General features: G+C 41.9%; 1 protein-coding gene across 4 annotated transcripts in view; it reads right to left on the bottom strand.

Moving 5' to 3' along the window:
• The window catches only part of nrp1a (neuropilin 1a), a 36,959-nt gene extending 21,152 nt beyond the window's left edge, over window positions 1–15,807 (bottom strand). For 2 of the 4 annotated variants that reach the window (XM_085938976.1, XM_085938977.1), the window contains exons 1-4: window positions 15,391–15,807; window positions 13,948–14,374; window positions 13,186–13,360; window positions 3,457–3,638 (exon numbers count right to left, since the gene is read on the bottom strand). In XM_085938976.1, coding sequence (XP_085795102.1) covers window positions 3,457–3,638; window positions 13,186–13,360; window positions 13,948–14,014 — 424 coding nt within the window. In that variant the 5' untranslated portion in view covers window positions 14,015–14,374; window positions 15,391–15,807. Of the gene's footprint in view, window positions 1–3,456; window positions 3,639–10,280; window positions 10,559–12,728; window positions 13,361–13,947; window positions 14,375–15,390 lie in introns of those variants that run through there. The other 2 variants (XM_085938978.1, XM_085938979.1) reach the window with 2 other exon arrangements.
• Window positions 15,808–16,246: the final 439 nt, after the last annotated feature.

Raw genomic sequence — 16,246 nt, 5'->3', positions numbered from 1 at the left:
GTAACATTTTCAAGTCCAAGGTTCTTTTTTAGATAAAGAGCATCAACTCAATGTTCTATAACGGAGCAATTCCTCCCTTCCAGATGTCTCGTTTGAGTGTTGTAACTACCATGAAAAAAAAAAAAAAAAAACATTCCACAGTGCCTTCTTATGTCTGTGTTTAGTTTACACAAAGCTGTAAAGCGTGTCGTCGGACAGTGGAAAGAGTGAAAAAAAAAAAGAGGCTTCTGTCTTTCCATTAGTTCATCACTCACGCTCTTCGGTCAGAAGTTATTAGCATCAAGAGCGATAGGAGAAGGTATAGTCAGCTAAATTGTTGATGTTCTATTCGCACTCCCCGACCTCCTGGAACCGTTTTCACTTCTATCATCCTTTCGTACGGACCCTCCTTCAGCCTGCCGTGCTAATCAAAACTAATAACAGACGGAGAATGAAGCTTGAAGATATTTTCATTCTGACATGTTTAAAATGCTTTCAAGTGTCTGCGTTGTCACACCCGCCTGGTCCAATCAAATAATGGATGATGGCATTTGAGGTAAAATGTTGCAGTCTGCTCCTGACTGCCCTCAAACGGTCTTTTCTATATTTATATATATTTCCACGAGCAAGCGTCTCTTTGTGTGTTCTTGCGTGTGTATGATGACAGCATGTCTCAGTGCCAGATGTGACCTGTGCCACTTGGGCGTGCCGTCCATGAAAGTTACATTTGCCCCCTTCTGAGCCCCACCCCACACACACACACCAGCATACACCTTGAGTGTGTTTTTACAGGTGTGTGCAAGGAAAAAGCACCTTGACTGCTTATGGTGTAAAAAAAAGAAAAAAATGCAATAAAGGCGATTTTTCTGTTCAAAGATAGCAGTCATGTCAGACGGTCCTCCGGAAGACTTAGTCATGATTCTGAGTAATAGTAATGATGAGCTTGAATGCGGTTGGTGTGTGTGTGTGTGGGGGGGGGGGGGGGGGGGAGTGGAGGGGTGGTCCTCAACGGCAGTATCGAAGCCACCTCGCCTACTTGAATGGGCCCGCAGCCAGCCTTGATGTGGCTCTATACAAACTGCCAAGCTGCTAAAGGAAAACATATGTCGAGCCAGCATGCTAACATTTAAGAAACACTTGCAGATTCCATCAAAATGGCTTTGTCTTCTACAAGAGGAAAACAATTATGTTTTGCTGAATATTTTATGGAAGATATATATTTTTTTTAGGTCAAATCACACAATTTGCTGAATATTTTAACCAAGATATTTTTTTTACACGATTGCTCAAGACTGTGTTGATGATATTTGAAACCGCTTTCAGTCACCACCGATTCCATCAGGAAACACAAAACAATCTCCCAACCTTAATTTCTGTTTGTGAGTCTAGGATTATTTCACTTCCTACACCCTGTGGCACTTCCTCTCCATTTTCAGTGGAGTGTGGCTGCCAATTTGCAGGCTATAAACTAAATAGCCCATGCTAATTAAGATGGTTGGATTGGATCGGAGTGGCTGAGAGACGGATGAGGACCCGACCGTAGAGCGCAGCAAAAAAAATGTTTTTTTCCAATTAAACACTTGCCAGCCTCCCGTGATGAAGGCCAGGAGTACCAATGTTTGCATATTTCAGATATTTATGTACATTTATTTACCTAGTCTTTAGTGGAAATGGGTACACCAGCTCATGTAAATATTTTTGGGACGTAATCCTCTACGAAGTGTGTTTACATAATTTTACTTTGAGTGCATGTTTAATGTCAGCGTAACCTTTGGTTGCGATGAAACCGTGACAAAAGGCGGTGCCAGTTTCGGAGCTTGACATCAAGTGATGGCTGAGCCTTTAATCATAGAGTAATAAACATCCCGCATTCTTTACTGGCACGCACAAGTTGGCAATTCCTTCATTATCAGATCATCTGCGCATCATCATTAACGTTACATGTGTTTGCCAACACAATGTTTTCCCAGCTAATACTCTGCTTGTTGATAAGACGGCGCTAATCAGCTAGCTTTGTATCCCTGGCTCGACTTGGCTCTCTGTCTCCGTCAAAGAAACCGCACACTTAATTGATCTCAGGGCCTCATTCTTGGCTCCCTGCTCTGCAGTAGTCAAAACATGGAGTCTATTCATAGCATAATGAGGCTTTTGGTCGACTGAGAAATAACAACTCCTTGGTGAAACTCCGTAGACGGGGCGGGCGGTCCCGTCAGAATCTGCAGTTGGTGCTGTTTTTCCATCTTTTTTTTTTAATTGGTCTTTTATATTTAATACAGATTGCTAATTCGGTCGCGTCAATTTAACAATCGTATAACCTACGAAGAGTAAATCCGTTTCATTAGATTGGGAAAAAAAATGTCACTCAATGGAATAGTCCTTGTATGTCCTCAGCTTTTTAAGTACCAGGCCCCTTCCATATTTCAAATTCAAATCTATGATAATAGATGGGACTGGAAAGTACCAGACTAATCAAAGGAAGAATGTTGTGGATTTAACTGGTCTATCAAGGGGGGATCAGGCGGTACGAGCGAGCGAGCGCCGATGAGCTTCCATTTGGTGGGCTGGAGTGTCACTTTGATCTTGTAAATGGAACCACGCTCCACCAGCTGCGTTGCTGCACACACGCACACGTATGTCAAGATTAAAATGAAGGAGGAGACCTTCGCCGACCGTTCATCATGTCTTTGAGGTCAACGGGGGCTGTCCCGTAGACTTCTGCTAAGGGTAATTAATGAAAGTGGAGGCTGCCTGGTAGTCACTTGCAGATGTGTTTCAAGCCTCCTCCCTCTTGGAAATAGAGAAGCAGCCCCCCTCGGTATGTATCCAATATGTTTATTATTTAGTCCTATATATGCACTTTTTTTTTTTAGTTTCTTAAAATATGGCCTCTAATAGAGTGACATCCGACATTGGTGCAGCTGGCATGGAATCGATTTCCACTTGATGGCCCGTTCACCACCACCCTGCAATTGACTGGCAACCGCTACAGGGTGGAGGCTGCCATTTAGTCAATTGAGATAGACTTTAGACTCCGTGACTATGAAAATGAAGTTGCATTGAAAATGAATAACTAGATCCAACCTGACAATGGTCCAAAAAAAAAAAAAAACCAACCACTTTCTTGCAGACACCAAGTTCAGACAAATCTAATAATGCCTTCACACAAAATAAATAGCAGAGCAATTGTGGAACATATGCGTATGTGAATCATTGGTTTGGAATGCAGCATATTGCATGCCATATTGCAAACATGTCATTTTGATGCTTTGCTGCCTTGCTTGATCACCAACAAAGCATGAAATTACAAAGAGAGCCTTCAGAGATCCCACACATGAATATAAAATTTTGTAATTACAACTTAGTCTTAATCTGTGGAAACATTTATCCAAACAATCTGACTTACTAGATCCTTCCATTTTTTAAGAGCTTAACATGATCATAAATTCTCAATAGTGACAAGGTTTTGCTTCTGCCTACCCGTCTTGAAGATCTCATATCGTATGGAGAAACCTGCTCCGTGGGTCTCGTAGTCGGAGACAAACTTAATGAAGAGCTGGTTTCCGGCGGAGACGACGGGAGATGGGGCGATCTTGCCGCAGTACTTGCCCACCAACTGACCGCTCTCATCCACGCCATCTCGGACTTCCACGTAGTCATACCTGAAAAAAAGAAAAGACCCACCATGAGTTACATGGCTAAACATATTTTTGATATCGTCGCAAATATCATATTTGTGGTCATAATATAATTTTATTCTATTCTACACAAACCCACACAAAAACCGCTAGTCTTGCCATCCATGTGCATTGAACCTGCAGAGCAGGTGCCAAATCTATTAAAAACGCACACGCGCGAAAAATTACATGCCGATGGAATTTAGATCTCCAGCACCGGAGGGGGAAACAGCAGACTAATTGAGTCAGAACTGGATTTGGAAGCAGATAAGCTTTGAAATTGGACTCTGGGAAAAAGGAGACATGAATGCAAACACACACAGAGTGTAACGTATGCAGAAATTGACTCAGATCATCCAAGGTGGTCCAAACAGCCTCCGGGATGTTAATATGCTTGTTGTTATTATTCTTTGAGAAATATTAATAGTCAGCTGGGATGGACTCAAGTATACCCTGGTGAAGATAAGTGGTATAGATGGATCGATGGTTGGTTGGCATTTATCTTTATTGCAGAATTACTTTGCACTCGTGAAAATGTGCAGTGCAACTGCAACTCAAAGCGTGCATAACATTCTACCGCCTCTTCAGGTGATTTACAACTGACAAGACAGGAGTTCTATTTTCTGTTTTTCAAAGCCGCCAAGACATCTGAGTGTTTTGTTTTTTTATTCCTTTTTTCCTGTTTCCTGCCTTAAAACTTCTGCGTGCTCTTTTTGTTTCCCACCAGCTGTGAGAACGGCTTCGCTGGTGTAACTTTAACAAGAACCACTTTGTTTCAGCTTCTTTATCAAGTGCAATAAAAAGATTACAAGGCGCACATAGTGTTTACAATGTTATTCTCCCTGAAATGTGGTTTCATGGTCAGGAAGTTTGCTTTTAAAAGAATCTCCCTAAACATTTTGGGTTAATGATGCTTGTTACTTTCGCGGATGCAGGTGCTGCAAGTTCGTTTAAGGTTTACTAGTCTAGTGAGCGAACGCTAATTTAGATTTCCCAATATAGTGAATTCTTCGCCAAGCTTTTGTTTCTGCTACAAAGGGAGCACAGATTAATTTTAATGCCGCGTGCTTGTTTCAGATTTTTTTTTTTTTTTGTCACCATTCAAATTAGCTCCTCACACCTCCAGGAAAGATGCTTATTACATTTTTAATCTGTCACATCCTGTTTCATCATCAGCTCAGATGGTGCTGGAAAATGTGACAAAATAGGAATCCAGAGAGAATAGATTTTTTTATTTTCTGCGCGCCTGCTCCACTGTGTGCACTAAAAAGATTTGACAAAATGTCTTTATTGCTCCTTGATGAGTGGATTTCTCAGCAAGACCTCCAGTAGTTCCGCCTCAATGACTCCACAATCTCTACGCTAATGCAAATCCATTTAGACTTATCATCTGGATGGCATTATAGGAAAATTGCTTGGTGGGGCAGTTTAACACCTCCCCTGTCTATTTTCATTCCGATTACACCTGTGAGGATTTATTTCAAAACTTGAGAGTCTTTAGAAATGACAGAGGTCATGTATTAGTCTCTTATCTATAATCACGCAGGAAACACAGCCCGGTTTTAAGTCCCAAACGGCCCCCCTCAGTTTCGGGGTTAGCTTGTCATGAATGCCCTAACCTGTCAATTTAAAGTTGCATTCTGTCTCTCAGGCCCTTTGTGGTGTCATGTCGCGTCATATAACTGCAGAAGGTGGTGTTCTTATGCCTCACGACAATATAATTAGGGGAAACATTGCACCTATTTATTTGTCTTGTCTGCTTTGGAGCCGCACACACATATTGGCACACACACACATTCACAGCGTTAATAGTGAAAATGGTTTGTCAATCCAATGGGGAAATTAAAATGAAAAAAGAGAGGGGTGTTAGGATGGGGAAAGGGGCTGAAAGTAATTCTCTACAACCTTCGCTTCAGTGACTCAGATGTATTAGCCTGCCCTCTTTATCCAGGCACACAGCGAAAGCAATTGGCCAGCATCGGACGAGAACATTAGTAGCTTCTTGCAAAGCCAAAAAGAAGGCAACAAATGCTCAGCGGGAGAATCGAACATTTATATCGCCTGCAGTTTTTTCCCATTGAAACAGTCGTTTCTGAAAACTTGATCTTTTTTTTTTATAATCAGCCTCGAAAAGCACAAAGATGCAAATTGGAACCCCTAAATTGGATCCTGGCTGCAGTTTAAGAGCAAGTCTCATGTCTTTTGACATTTCTTTTTCTGCAGCTGTCCTTTTTGAAAAGCTGCTGTATGAAAACATGTCACCTACAACATGTTCAAACATCTCAGGGTAACACTAAGGGGCAAGAGCCTAAGCAACTGATTTGCAGGTCTGGGAGGGCCCCAAAGGACTCGAAAAGGAAAATTAGCTTTTGTCAGCTGTCAAGAAAGTTGGGCCCACACGTTTACTAACTGTCACTGGGGGCACAGTCACAACATCATTAACGCTTGTACACCATGATCGCTGAGGTACTTTTTGCCGTGTTTTGATCCTGGCTCAAATAGAATGCTCTTTCTTCCCAACATTCCTCCTCCATGTAAATCTAGTTTGCATATGACATTCATTAGCCTTCACTCAAAACCCTCCCGAGTCGATTTCCTTGCATTGGAATATAATCTAGGAACTCAGCAGTCAACATCCAAATACTGTATGAGGATATTATATATAAGCAAAAAAAAAACCCCATATAAACAATATTTTGTTTTTTTATATAATATATATATATATTTTGTTTTTTTATATAATATATATATATATATATATATATATATATATATATATATATATATATATATATATATATATATATATATCGCACTGCTGTATGCCCACACCATAATCAATGTTGAAGTATTCGGATGTGGAAATCAACACAGCAGGAGAAAACAGCCTCCCCCCCAATCAGAGCCGATGTGTTTTCAGAAGTGGTTCCTTGTCAGTGAGGGAAGAAGGGCGTGATTACGTCTCTCACCACTCCATTGCCACAGGGATGGTTGGAAAGATAAGAAAGGGTAAAAATTCCCTGGCCTCAAAAGCGCAGCTGTACCCAACCAAACGGTCCTTTTTGGCTTTCACACCCTCAATATGGCCACACTTGCTTGGGACACGTTTTTAACTGCCAATGTTTCTGGTTTTGCGGCCTAAGCATTTTCCTAAATAGCAATTATCATCACCACTGATGGAAGTAGCCAGCCTCCATATATTCATTTTCCAAATTACACTGTCGTGTGATCTGTAGACGACAACAATCACTTGAATGATTCGGGAGATTTAGACTCCATTATTACATCTACCCACTTTGTATAGACTATACAGAATCATCCTTCATTGAGATATATGAGTCCACATTGGCGAGAAGTTTGTTTACTTCCAGGCTATTTTTTTTCTCTCGACTCAGTGCAGGTTAACAAAGTATATAACGAAATGTAAGAAAAAAAATATGGTTTGCAGTCCTCGAAGTGTGTGTGAGAGCGAGAGCCTCATTTCTGTGGGCCATTACAGGCGGCAATAGCTCCCATTTGTCCCACCTTGACATTTGAAAGGATCTCTGATTGCAAAGGAGAGAGGAGCAGGCAAAGGTGAGTAAAGAGAGAGGTCTCCTCAGGGGTCGGTGACGTGACCCAGATGATCCGCCACTGTGGCAGCGATTTGAGGTCAAGGGTAAAACTAACAGGGCAAAAGAAGGGCGCCAAGTGGCACAAAGAGACTATTACAGACTGTATTTCTGTGTTAAGCAGGTTTCCGTCCTCCTTGTCACGTAGAAACATCAAGTGCATGCTTGATTAAACATCACCAAACTCTAAAGCATCAAGATTATTCACGCTAGCATGATAATCCAATTTAAATAGAAGAATATGCAACGATGCTAGATTATCATAAAAATCAACGGGGAGTTGTCGCAAGGGATTTAGGATGCTTGGGAAAAAAAATTGCGGTACTCGATTCAAATGAAAGCCCGTAATCTACACTGCAACCGAAATCACAGAAGATGAGGAAAAAGCAACAGATCAAGAGCATCAGATCATCCATCTGAGACTTTCTGCTTGTACCAGTGAGCGACGCCAAGGCGGTAATGAGCTGCACGGAGCGGACGACATTCAAAGTGGGCCGAGGACGGGGAGGAGGCGAGTTGAAACTCAGGTCAACCCGAGGTAAAAGCTGTTGGGCGCTGTTCAAATTGCTCTCGACTGTCACAATGGCCAAGAAGGAGAAAAGACGAGTCGTGGGTGGGTGGCTTTGAGTCCGTTAGAAAGAAAGCGACTTTTGGAGGGAGCTGGTGATAAAGAAACAAACCCAATATAAACATAAAAAAAAACCCATTGAATCAACCTGTCAGACAGTATTGACTCAGCATCAAAGATTCATAGTTTTATCAAATAAATAAGCAAACAGGTTCTTAACAAAAAAGGAGGCCGACATGCGTCATTGATTAACATCATTTGTGGCTAACTAAGAACTGGACACTATTTGAAATTCAAATAAGCATATGGCGTCCGTGTCTACTTCAGTCGAGGATCACAAAATATTTCAATATGTTCTCTCAAATTTTAATTTATCAATTTAAAGCAGATGAATTGCCGATTTCTGCTCCAGAAAAGACACAGCTGTGAAAAAAACAGCGGCAGCAATGAAAAAGAAAGAGCCACTTAAGTGACGCGAGATCAAGCAAAGAGCAAACAAAGCGAGACATTGTGAGTGGCTCCAACTCAATCAGAGCGCAGCAGGCAAGCGCCCCATCAATCACTGTCTGCTTGTCCTGTGGCCGAATCACGCCACGTCGAGTGGTGGACAACCAGCAGCGATTTGAAGCCTGCTGTGTGAAAACACAGTTACCTAAAATCACCCAGAGGATCTCGGACGTCTGGGGCCTAACTTCCTACTGCAAACAAAATATATTTTCCTCAGATGCATCTACATCACTCATTCACTGCCAGCTCAGTCAAAATTGATCTTTGACGTCCATAGCCGTCTACGGTAGTGAAGCAGACTGTTCATAAAATGCCGTCATTTCAATACAAAATCCATTCAATTTCCTCATCGTAGTTCTTTTTGTAGAAACATGTCGAAACAATTTACAGAGCAGTATCCCGGCCCGGATCGGTCTGGCGCTGGAAAGAAGTCGAGCAAGATGAAAGAGAAAAAGAAGAAAAAAAAAATCCACAGTGTGACGATGTCTGAGCAACATTCCATCCCTCGCAAACATGTGTTGCAACAACCTACATGGTGAGGAAGACTTAAAATCCGGCGGGTTTATTTCTGAACATGGCCATCTCCTTCCCGCTGTGAGGTAGGGAGACTCACCTCCCGCTTGTGGTCCGATTGTGCATGAATCAAAGTGGTGACAGAGCAGCGGGGAGGATGGCAGATGCCACAGCTAGGAAGCTTTTCAATCAGGTTGCCCTTCCAAGTCGAAGCCAAGGTGAAAGACTTCACAGGCAGATTAAAAAAAAAAAAAAAAAAAACACCCACGGTCATTCGCACTGCTTTCTATCGCACATGTGCAGAATTCTACTTCAATCCTGCTCATTAGCCAGGGAGTAACCTTTTATGTTTAAAAGTGATGAAGAAAGAAAGTAATGGGAGTGAAGGTCAACGGCGTGTTCCTGTATGCTAGACTCTTCTCTTGGCTCTGGTTAATTGATAAGGTGAGCACTTAACATTTATACAGCTGTATTTTTATTTTTATTTTTTTGCAACAGCTAACTGCTGTATTTTTTGCAATGGGTCCGCTATCAAGATGTTGACAAAACATGTTTGGAATAATTGTTGTGAAGCGCAAACAAGAAGCATTCAAAGTAGATTGCTCTTCCCGACGACGGGGAGCCGTTTCAGACGTAATTTCACATGCAATTTGATTTCCATTGTCATCGACTGTGGTGTGCAAAATACCAGGTGCATAATTTTGGGGACTTTTTTTTTGGGGGGGGGGGTCACTAAGAGAATTGTCGCCACTTAACACACTTTTGTTTTGTCAATTGTAGCTCTGCTTTGGACTCCTTTGGTATTAATGCCATTCTTGAGAGAACAAAAGATATCTGTGAAATGACTAATAAGAAGAATTGAAAACTGCCATTAATTTGATGTAATTTTAAGAAAAAAAATGCTATTTTTATATTTATTTTTTCCTCTATTATTTGGTCTTTCTATAAAATTATCTGTCTGAGTTTTGGGGGGAACAAAAGTACTGTTGGTATTGGTGCTTGGTATCGGTTTTGATGACTGCTATCAAACATCCCTTTGAAAAAAACAATACTCAATTTGGTTTCTGTTTGCTTTTGTCTGTAAAAAAAAATATCAAATAGGAAAATTGTATGCTACTCTGTTTTTGAAATAAGATATTTTTTTTAGGTCACCACCATAACAACAGTTAATAAATAACCACGCAGTCTGCTTGGGTGGCGGGAGTAGGAGAGTTTAAAATTGCGCGGAAAGTTCTATCTGTCCACCTTCCTTGAACATGTAGCACCTATGATATTCAGGTAGAGAGGTTAATAGGATTTACAGAGGAGCTGACCCCAAAGACCCTTCTGTCCTTTACTCTCACTTCCAACTAACAGGTGGTACTCTTTGTAAGCGGCCTTTCAAATGTCAAAGGAAGAGCTAACAATAGATCCAAGCTCCAGTCATACCCTGCTCCTCCTCTTTCCAGCGTGGAGTCCAAACCTGGTTTGGAAAAACCAGGATGTTTTCCGCCGGCGAAGGGTGCACAGCAGAGACTGTTTGCCTTCCCAGCAGGCCGAGCGGCTTGACGGGAGCGACACGGTAGGAGATCTGAGTGGGTGGGGTGGAGTAAAAAGGAAGGCTACCATTCATTAGAGGAAAGAAATGCTTTTGGAGCTTTGAGCTACGGCCACCTGAAGGCAGGGGGGCTTCTGCAGATGCTTTCCTTCTTTTACCTTCACAAAAGGCTGCTTGAGAAGGCATTCTTGAAATAACTTGGCTTACTACCACTCTGCCATATATCTCGTCTAACCCCCCCCCCTCCCTCGACCGCTCCCACCGTCTAATTTACTTGGAATTCTTCTCCATGGAATCCCGAAAACTCCGAGTCCCCTTTTCCCAGCCATGATCAAACATATGAGACCGACTGACTGGCTGGCTGACTTGCATTGATTTTACAGGACATGTTTTTCGGAATGGTCAGCAAATGTGATGTTATCAATGATTCATAAGGACTGTCGGGATCATATGTATTGAAAGCTTCTTCTCCTCCATGAGTCAGCCTTGGGAAGCGAGATGGCGAGAACAGCCTGCAGCTACAGATGGAGGATTGAAGCTTTCGACATTAGCAGATTGCTTAAAAACAGGATTGCTTTGCAAAAAAAACAACAACAGTTGTTTATTTGAATTTCTACATCAATTGCGTTTTAGAGCCTGTTTGAATTGTAAACGGTTTCTTCTGCACGGGCTCACCCCCCCCCCCCCTCACTTTAAACCACGCTCTGTGAAAGTCTACAACGGTGCGTGAAAGGTAAACACGTTCCACATTCAGAATCGCAGGGCTCACTTAGTCGCCTTATCTTTGTGATGAAGTGCTTTCCTACTTCTTCGTCAGGACACAGGCCCGTGCACTTCCCCAAACAAAGCCCACAAGGGTATCGAGCGCATACAACAACACCAATGCACCACTTTTTTTTTTTTTTTCAACCAGCACCACTTTGAGTGCTTCTTGTTTGGTTTTCTGATAACGGCCATGTTGGAGGACCATGTGGTGCATGTGTGTTCCATTTGCCCACTAATTAGATTGCAAAGGATGTGCAGTGAACCGTGGCACTGTAGCACCCACCCCACATCTCCTCCGCCTCCATCCACTCTGCCAGTCAATCAGATAAGAAAGCCATTCTGTCTCTCTCTCATCAGTGTCCATTTTGTAAAGGCTGATTTGGCGAAGGGTGTTGCGACATGGACTTTGAAAAAAAATCATAATACAGTATTGCCCAAAACAATCCACCCACATGTGACAAATTGGCATATTGTGAAAAGAACAAAACATGAACTCCTGGCTAAATCACTAAAAGGCTTCTGATACTGAAGTGAAAACACAAGCTGGAACGTAATGTGTAGTAAAACTTAAGATCCATGGAAACAGCTCCATTATAAAACCATTAAAAATGAAACATCAGTGCATCTGGTTAAAAATAGAAACAGTTTGAGGTCAGGACATCCCGGCTTTCCAGTACAATCTCAACTAACTGGCACTGAACAGTCAACAATCAGTGGCTGGAAGTAAAAAAAAAAAAAATCCTGAATGATTCAAAATCCCACCCTCTTGTCATCCTTGAGCCTTCACAGACTAGATTCTCCTTTTTTTTTCTTTCCTCTGCCTGTGCTGAGACACAGGAAATTCATTCCTGGCTAATTTGATTAGCATGATCATTGTGGCAGGCATCCCCCCACACTCCTCCTGTCGCTTCCTCACCCACTCCCTTAGACAGTTTTATAGTCCCTTTGGAACTGAAATCCGACCCCAAAGAAGAACCGTGGAGCATCTAGTCCTTAAATACACCGAATCATAAATCAAGGTAGGTTAAATAGGTTAAAAGACTAAAATCTTGGATTTAAAAACAAAACAAAAACGTAAACAGATACAGGAGCCATTCAGGGAAGAACAAAGGAAGAGCAGGTCCAGGTTTTTGGGTGGAGTGGGGATACAGTAACAGGATCCAGCAAAGCCCTCTACTCTCTTGAGCCCTGCAGCGTAAACAAACAGCTGAGACAGAGCGGGGCAGAGGCTCCGACACACGCACCCAACCACACACACACACACACACATGCATAGACAGGCAATCAGAGCAAGGCATTCTGCCCAGCTCAGGCGCACCTCCGGGTACCCACAATGACATCGACTCATCACATTAGATTCTGTCTCTGGTTTCATCTGCTCAAACTATCAATCCGACAACAGATTGGGAGACGTTCCTCAGTGGGACTGCTTATTTTTTTTAATCATCTTAATTTTGACAGAGATCTTGAAGTATGAAACCAACATGAGAACATGTTCTATTTTTTGCAAACATTTCACTGGAACTTGTTACTTCAGAGGATAGGAAATAAATAAATGTTTGGTCAAGACTTACAGTTTTTGCTATGAGTCATTGCTGCAAAAAAAAAAAATCCCCTCATGTGATGATTTGTCTGCCCAACTCTGACAACAATACAAAACTTTTCTCAGCCCAAAACCACGTGGCTCCTCTAAGCCACAAAGACAGGAAGTGAGGACATTTCACAACCACAAAGCTGGGTGAGACCTTCTGTGTGCGGTGCAAGCTTGAGGTCGTATCAATCGCTAGAGGGCGCAGTTTCACGCACAATATTGAGGAACGGGGACGCTTAAACAAAAAGGACTTATGTCAACTTCACTTTGACAAACAGTTCCACTTATGTTTTGACCTTAAATTTCAACTACTCGTCATCTATCATTTGCATTTATGAGGTAAGAATGCATGAAGTAACTTATATTTTATAATTGCAATCTAGATATAAGATATATAAAATGATACAAGTTTTTTTTTTCTTTCCAGAACCAGTTCTTACTTGCACTCCCGATCCTCCAGGTCAAAATGTGGATTGAAGTTGATGAGGATCCGCTGGTGGGGGCCAGGGGCCGAGATCACCCATGTACAGCGCTGAGAAGAGGTGTAAGACTGGGGGTAGCCGGGAGATGTGAGGTAGTTGGCGTTTGAGATTCGAATGTTGCCTCCACATTTGTCTGCAAAACGGGAAATGACCAGCATTCAAAATTGAGCCATGTATTGTTTGCAAACGAAATTAATGATCAACTATAGACTAGAAAGGAAGTGAGCAGTTTTGTATAATTTTGGCATGCAAAAGAAAAATATTTCCAGAAATGTATTCATCTTATTTAGTAACTTAGTGCTCAAGATTTTTCTCATGGCGATCAGGCTAGTTTTAATGTAAGTAAACAAAAGTGTAACGAGCAAAAGTGATGCTAAAGAAAAAATTGGGAAGATGAAATTAATTAAAACGCAGGGCAAAAATGTTTCAAAACATCAAATTAAGTAAACGTGTTGAATATTATGTGACTAATAAATTTTTAAGAATGTATCTGATGTGAATTTTGCAGCATATGAAAAGGCAGACTTTTTAACTTTAATGCGTTACATTTTTCTAAATTAATAAAGTTAAATTGTAAAAAATATTGACTTTTGTTCTAGCCACGCGGTGCTTGTGAACCAGCGTATCAGTGAGGATCCAAAGGGGTTAATCTTTAAATATCTCTATATTGGGATTAGCAGAGTAAAAGGATTATTTATATAGACATCAGATGTCACTTACCGTTTTTGAAAGCCTTGGCCACCAAGAGGAATCCCATCAACAGGACAAAAACTAATCCACAATGCATCCTCGTTTTGAAAACCCAAAATAAAATTAGCCAAAAAAAATATCCCAGACAAACTCATCCACTTTATGGCTGGGAAAGATGTCCAGTCTTATCTCGGTAGTAAAAAAAAAAAAAAGAAATAAATAAAAACGAGTCACTTGAAGTGAAGCTGCTGCGTTTTGACTTCAGGTCGTCGTTGGCATCCTGTCATTCAGCTCCTGTTTCCTCTTGCATCAACCCACTGCGCTTTGCTTTCTCGCCCGGAGTTGGCCATATCCCCACCACCGGAGCCAAGATGCGCAATGTCTCAAGAAACGATCCACTCCCCTTTTGCGTCCTTTATTTTAGTCAGACGTAGAGTTGGCAGGGCGCAATCCTCGGCTGTGGAGAAGACAAACACATTTAAACAGGTGTGCGCACGCAGTTTGGCAACTAGTTGTGCACTTTTGAAAACTCACAAGCAACTTTTTGTTGAGAACACAAAAGGTTCTTTAAATATCCACCACCTTTTACCTACATGAGAGGTTAAGGTTGGCCCGCTGTGTTGCATGAGCCATGCACCTTTTATGCGTAAAAGCGGAGCTGCGCTCTGGCTGACAGAGCGGCAGTCGTCCATTAAGTGGAAGGAATGCCTCCCTCCCTCTCTCTCTCTATCTCTCTTTCTCTCCTCACCATCTCTCGCTTTTGCCACCCTCTCTTCACCCCCTGTCTTCTCTTCCACAGTGGCGCAAGACATTAATAAAAGACGCAGTCTTTCAACAGCCCTTCCAGCAGGAATATTCATGGAACATTTTCACCAAATTGATTTGCGCTCATTAATCAAGTATGAGAATGTTATTTCTTTTTCAACAGTCTAACTTCAATGTGATCATTCCGCTCAGATAACTTGGACCCCATCACCGCTTGTTGCAACGTCACTTTCTGCGTAAACTCGCACAATACAGTTTATTCTTTGACTTTTTTTTTTTTGCACGCACAGTGGTTATCAAGATGAGGCAATGGGACCTTGCCCCCAGCATTGACATACAAAATAGCACTCTTAAATTCAGGGGGAATCAATTCAAGCATAAACGATAGGAGCAGAATTGTACTGGTGTTTTACTCAAGGCTGCTTTTATGGGGTCACGCAGCTCGATTAAGAACAAAGACGGTTTGTATTCATGTATATCAACCTTCTAAATTGTGTACAATCGCCAGTAATACCACAACAAGACACATTTTAGAATTGTATAGCATGCTCCTGGATTTATTTGATTCTTTAGAAAATCGGGAAAGTTGGCAGTCTATGGCTCTTTTAAATAACAGCCTATCTTCATATAAGTGCTCACAAAACCACAACATCTTCATCTTATTGACGTCATAACAATAATACATATATGAATAAATGATATATTCACCTGTATGGAGGAGCGTGCATCGGTGCACTTCCAAGCTGCGATCCGACAGATTCCCTCAGAACGTCAAATAATCTTAAAGTGGTCTTTAAAACAAACTAAAATAAGTTAATGCACCCCCAACCGCCCTTTTTTTTCATACCGAGGGACAAATGCAATTTTGCTGATTTCCCTGCCGCGTAAAGACGCGCAGGCGATGCCCGAAGATTGCTTGCTGTCTTCCCCGCATTCAGACGCGCTTGTCGGGGCTGCCTTTTGCTGTTCGCTCCCTCCGTTCTTCCGCGTTTCTGTCTCACGGAAAAGCCAAAACGGTTCCACTAGGTTGGATTTAAATAACATAAAGCAACAGATATATCCAATTGTGCAAGTTTCTTCCCGTCCGCGTGTCTTACGCGCAACACGGCTGCCGCTGCTCTGATGGAAAACGCCAAAGGTTTGAGTGCCTGCCAGCCCCGCACGCCCCTTTTACGAGGGATGAGTACGCGCGCGCGCGCGTGTGTGGGTGCGCGAGTTCACGCAGCTGTCTTTTTTTCTCTTTGAGTCCGATATGCATTTATTGAACTTCATGCGCTGACCCAAAGGAGCTTGAAGGGCACGTTTGAAAGGAAATGTTCTTGCAGTTGTGGGAAGAAAAAGACTTCTGATAGATATTCTAACTTTTACTGTTACTTCATCTGGCTCGTCTTTAGACTTTTTTTTTTTTTTACAAATAAAAAATAGACTTAAATGGAGTCATATGATTAATCTTGGGGTCTTCATTGTGGATTTACAATATACAATGCAACAGATTCGGAGAAGTAAGATATTCCCCATCCTTGGTCTTTTTATATAATATTATTTAATGTTGAGAGCTCCCAGA

This window comes from Syngnathus leptorhynchus, chromosome 19 (genome assembly GCF_054491065.1).
Source record: "Syngnathus leptorhynchus isolate UIUO chromosome 19, UIUO_Slep, whole genome shotgun sequence".
NCBI lineage: Eukaryota > Metazoa > Chordata > Actinopteri > Syngnathiformes > Syngnathidae > Syngnathus > Syngnathus leptorhynchus.
This window is presented reverse-complemented; position numbering and strand designations above follow the sequence as displayed.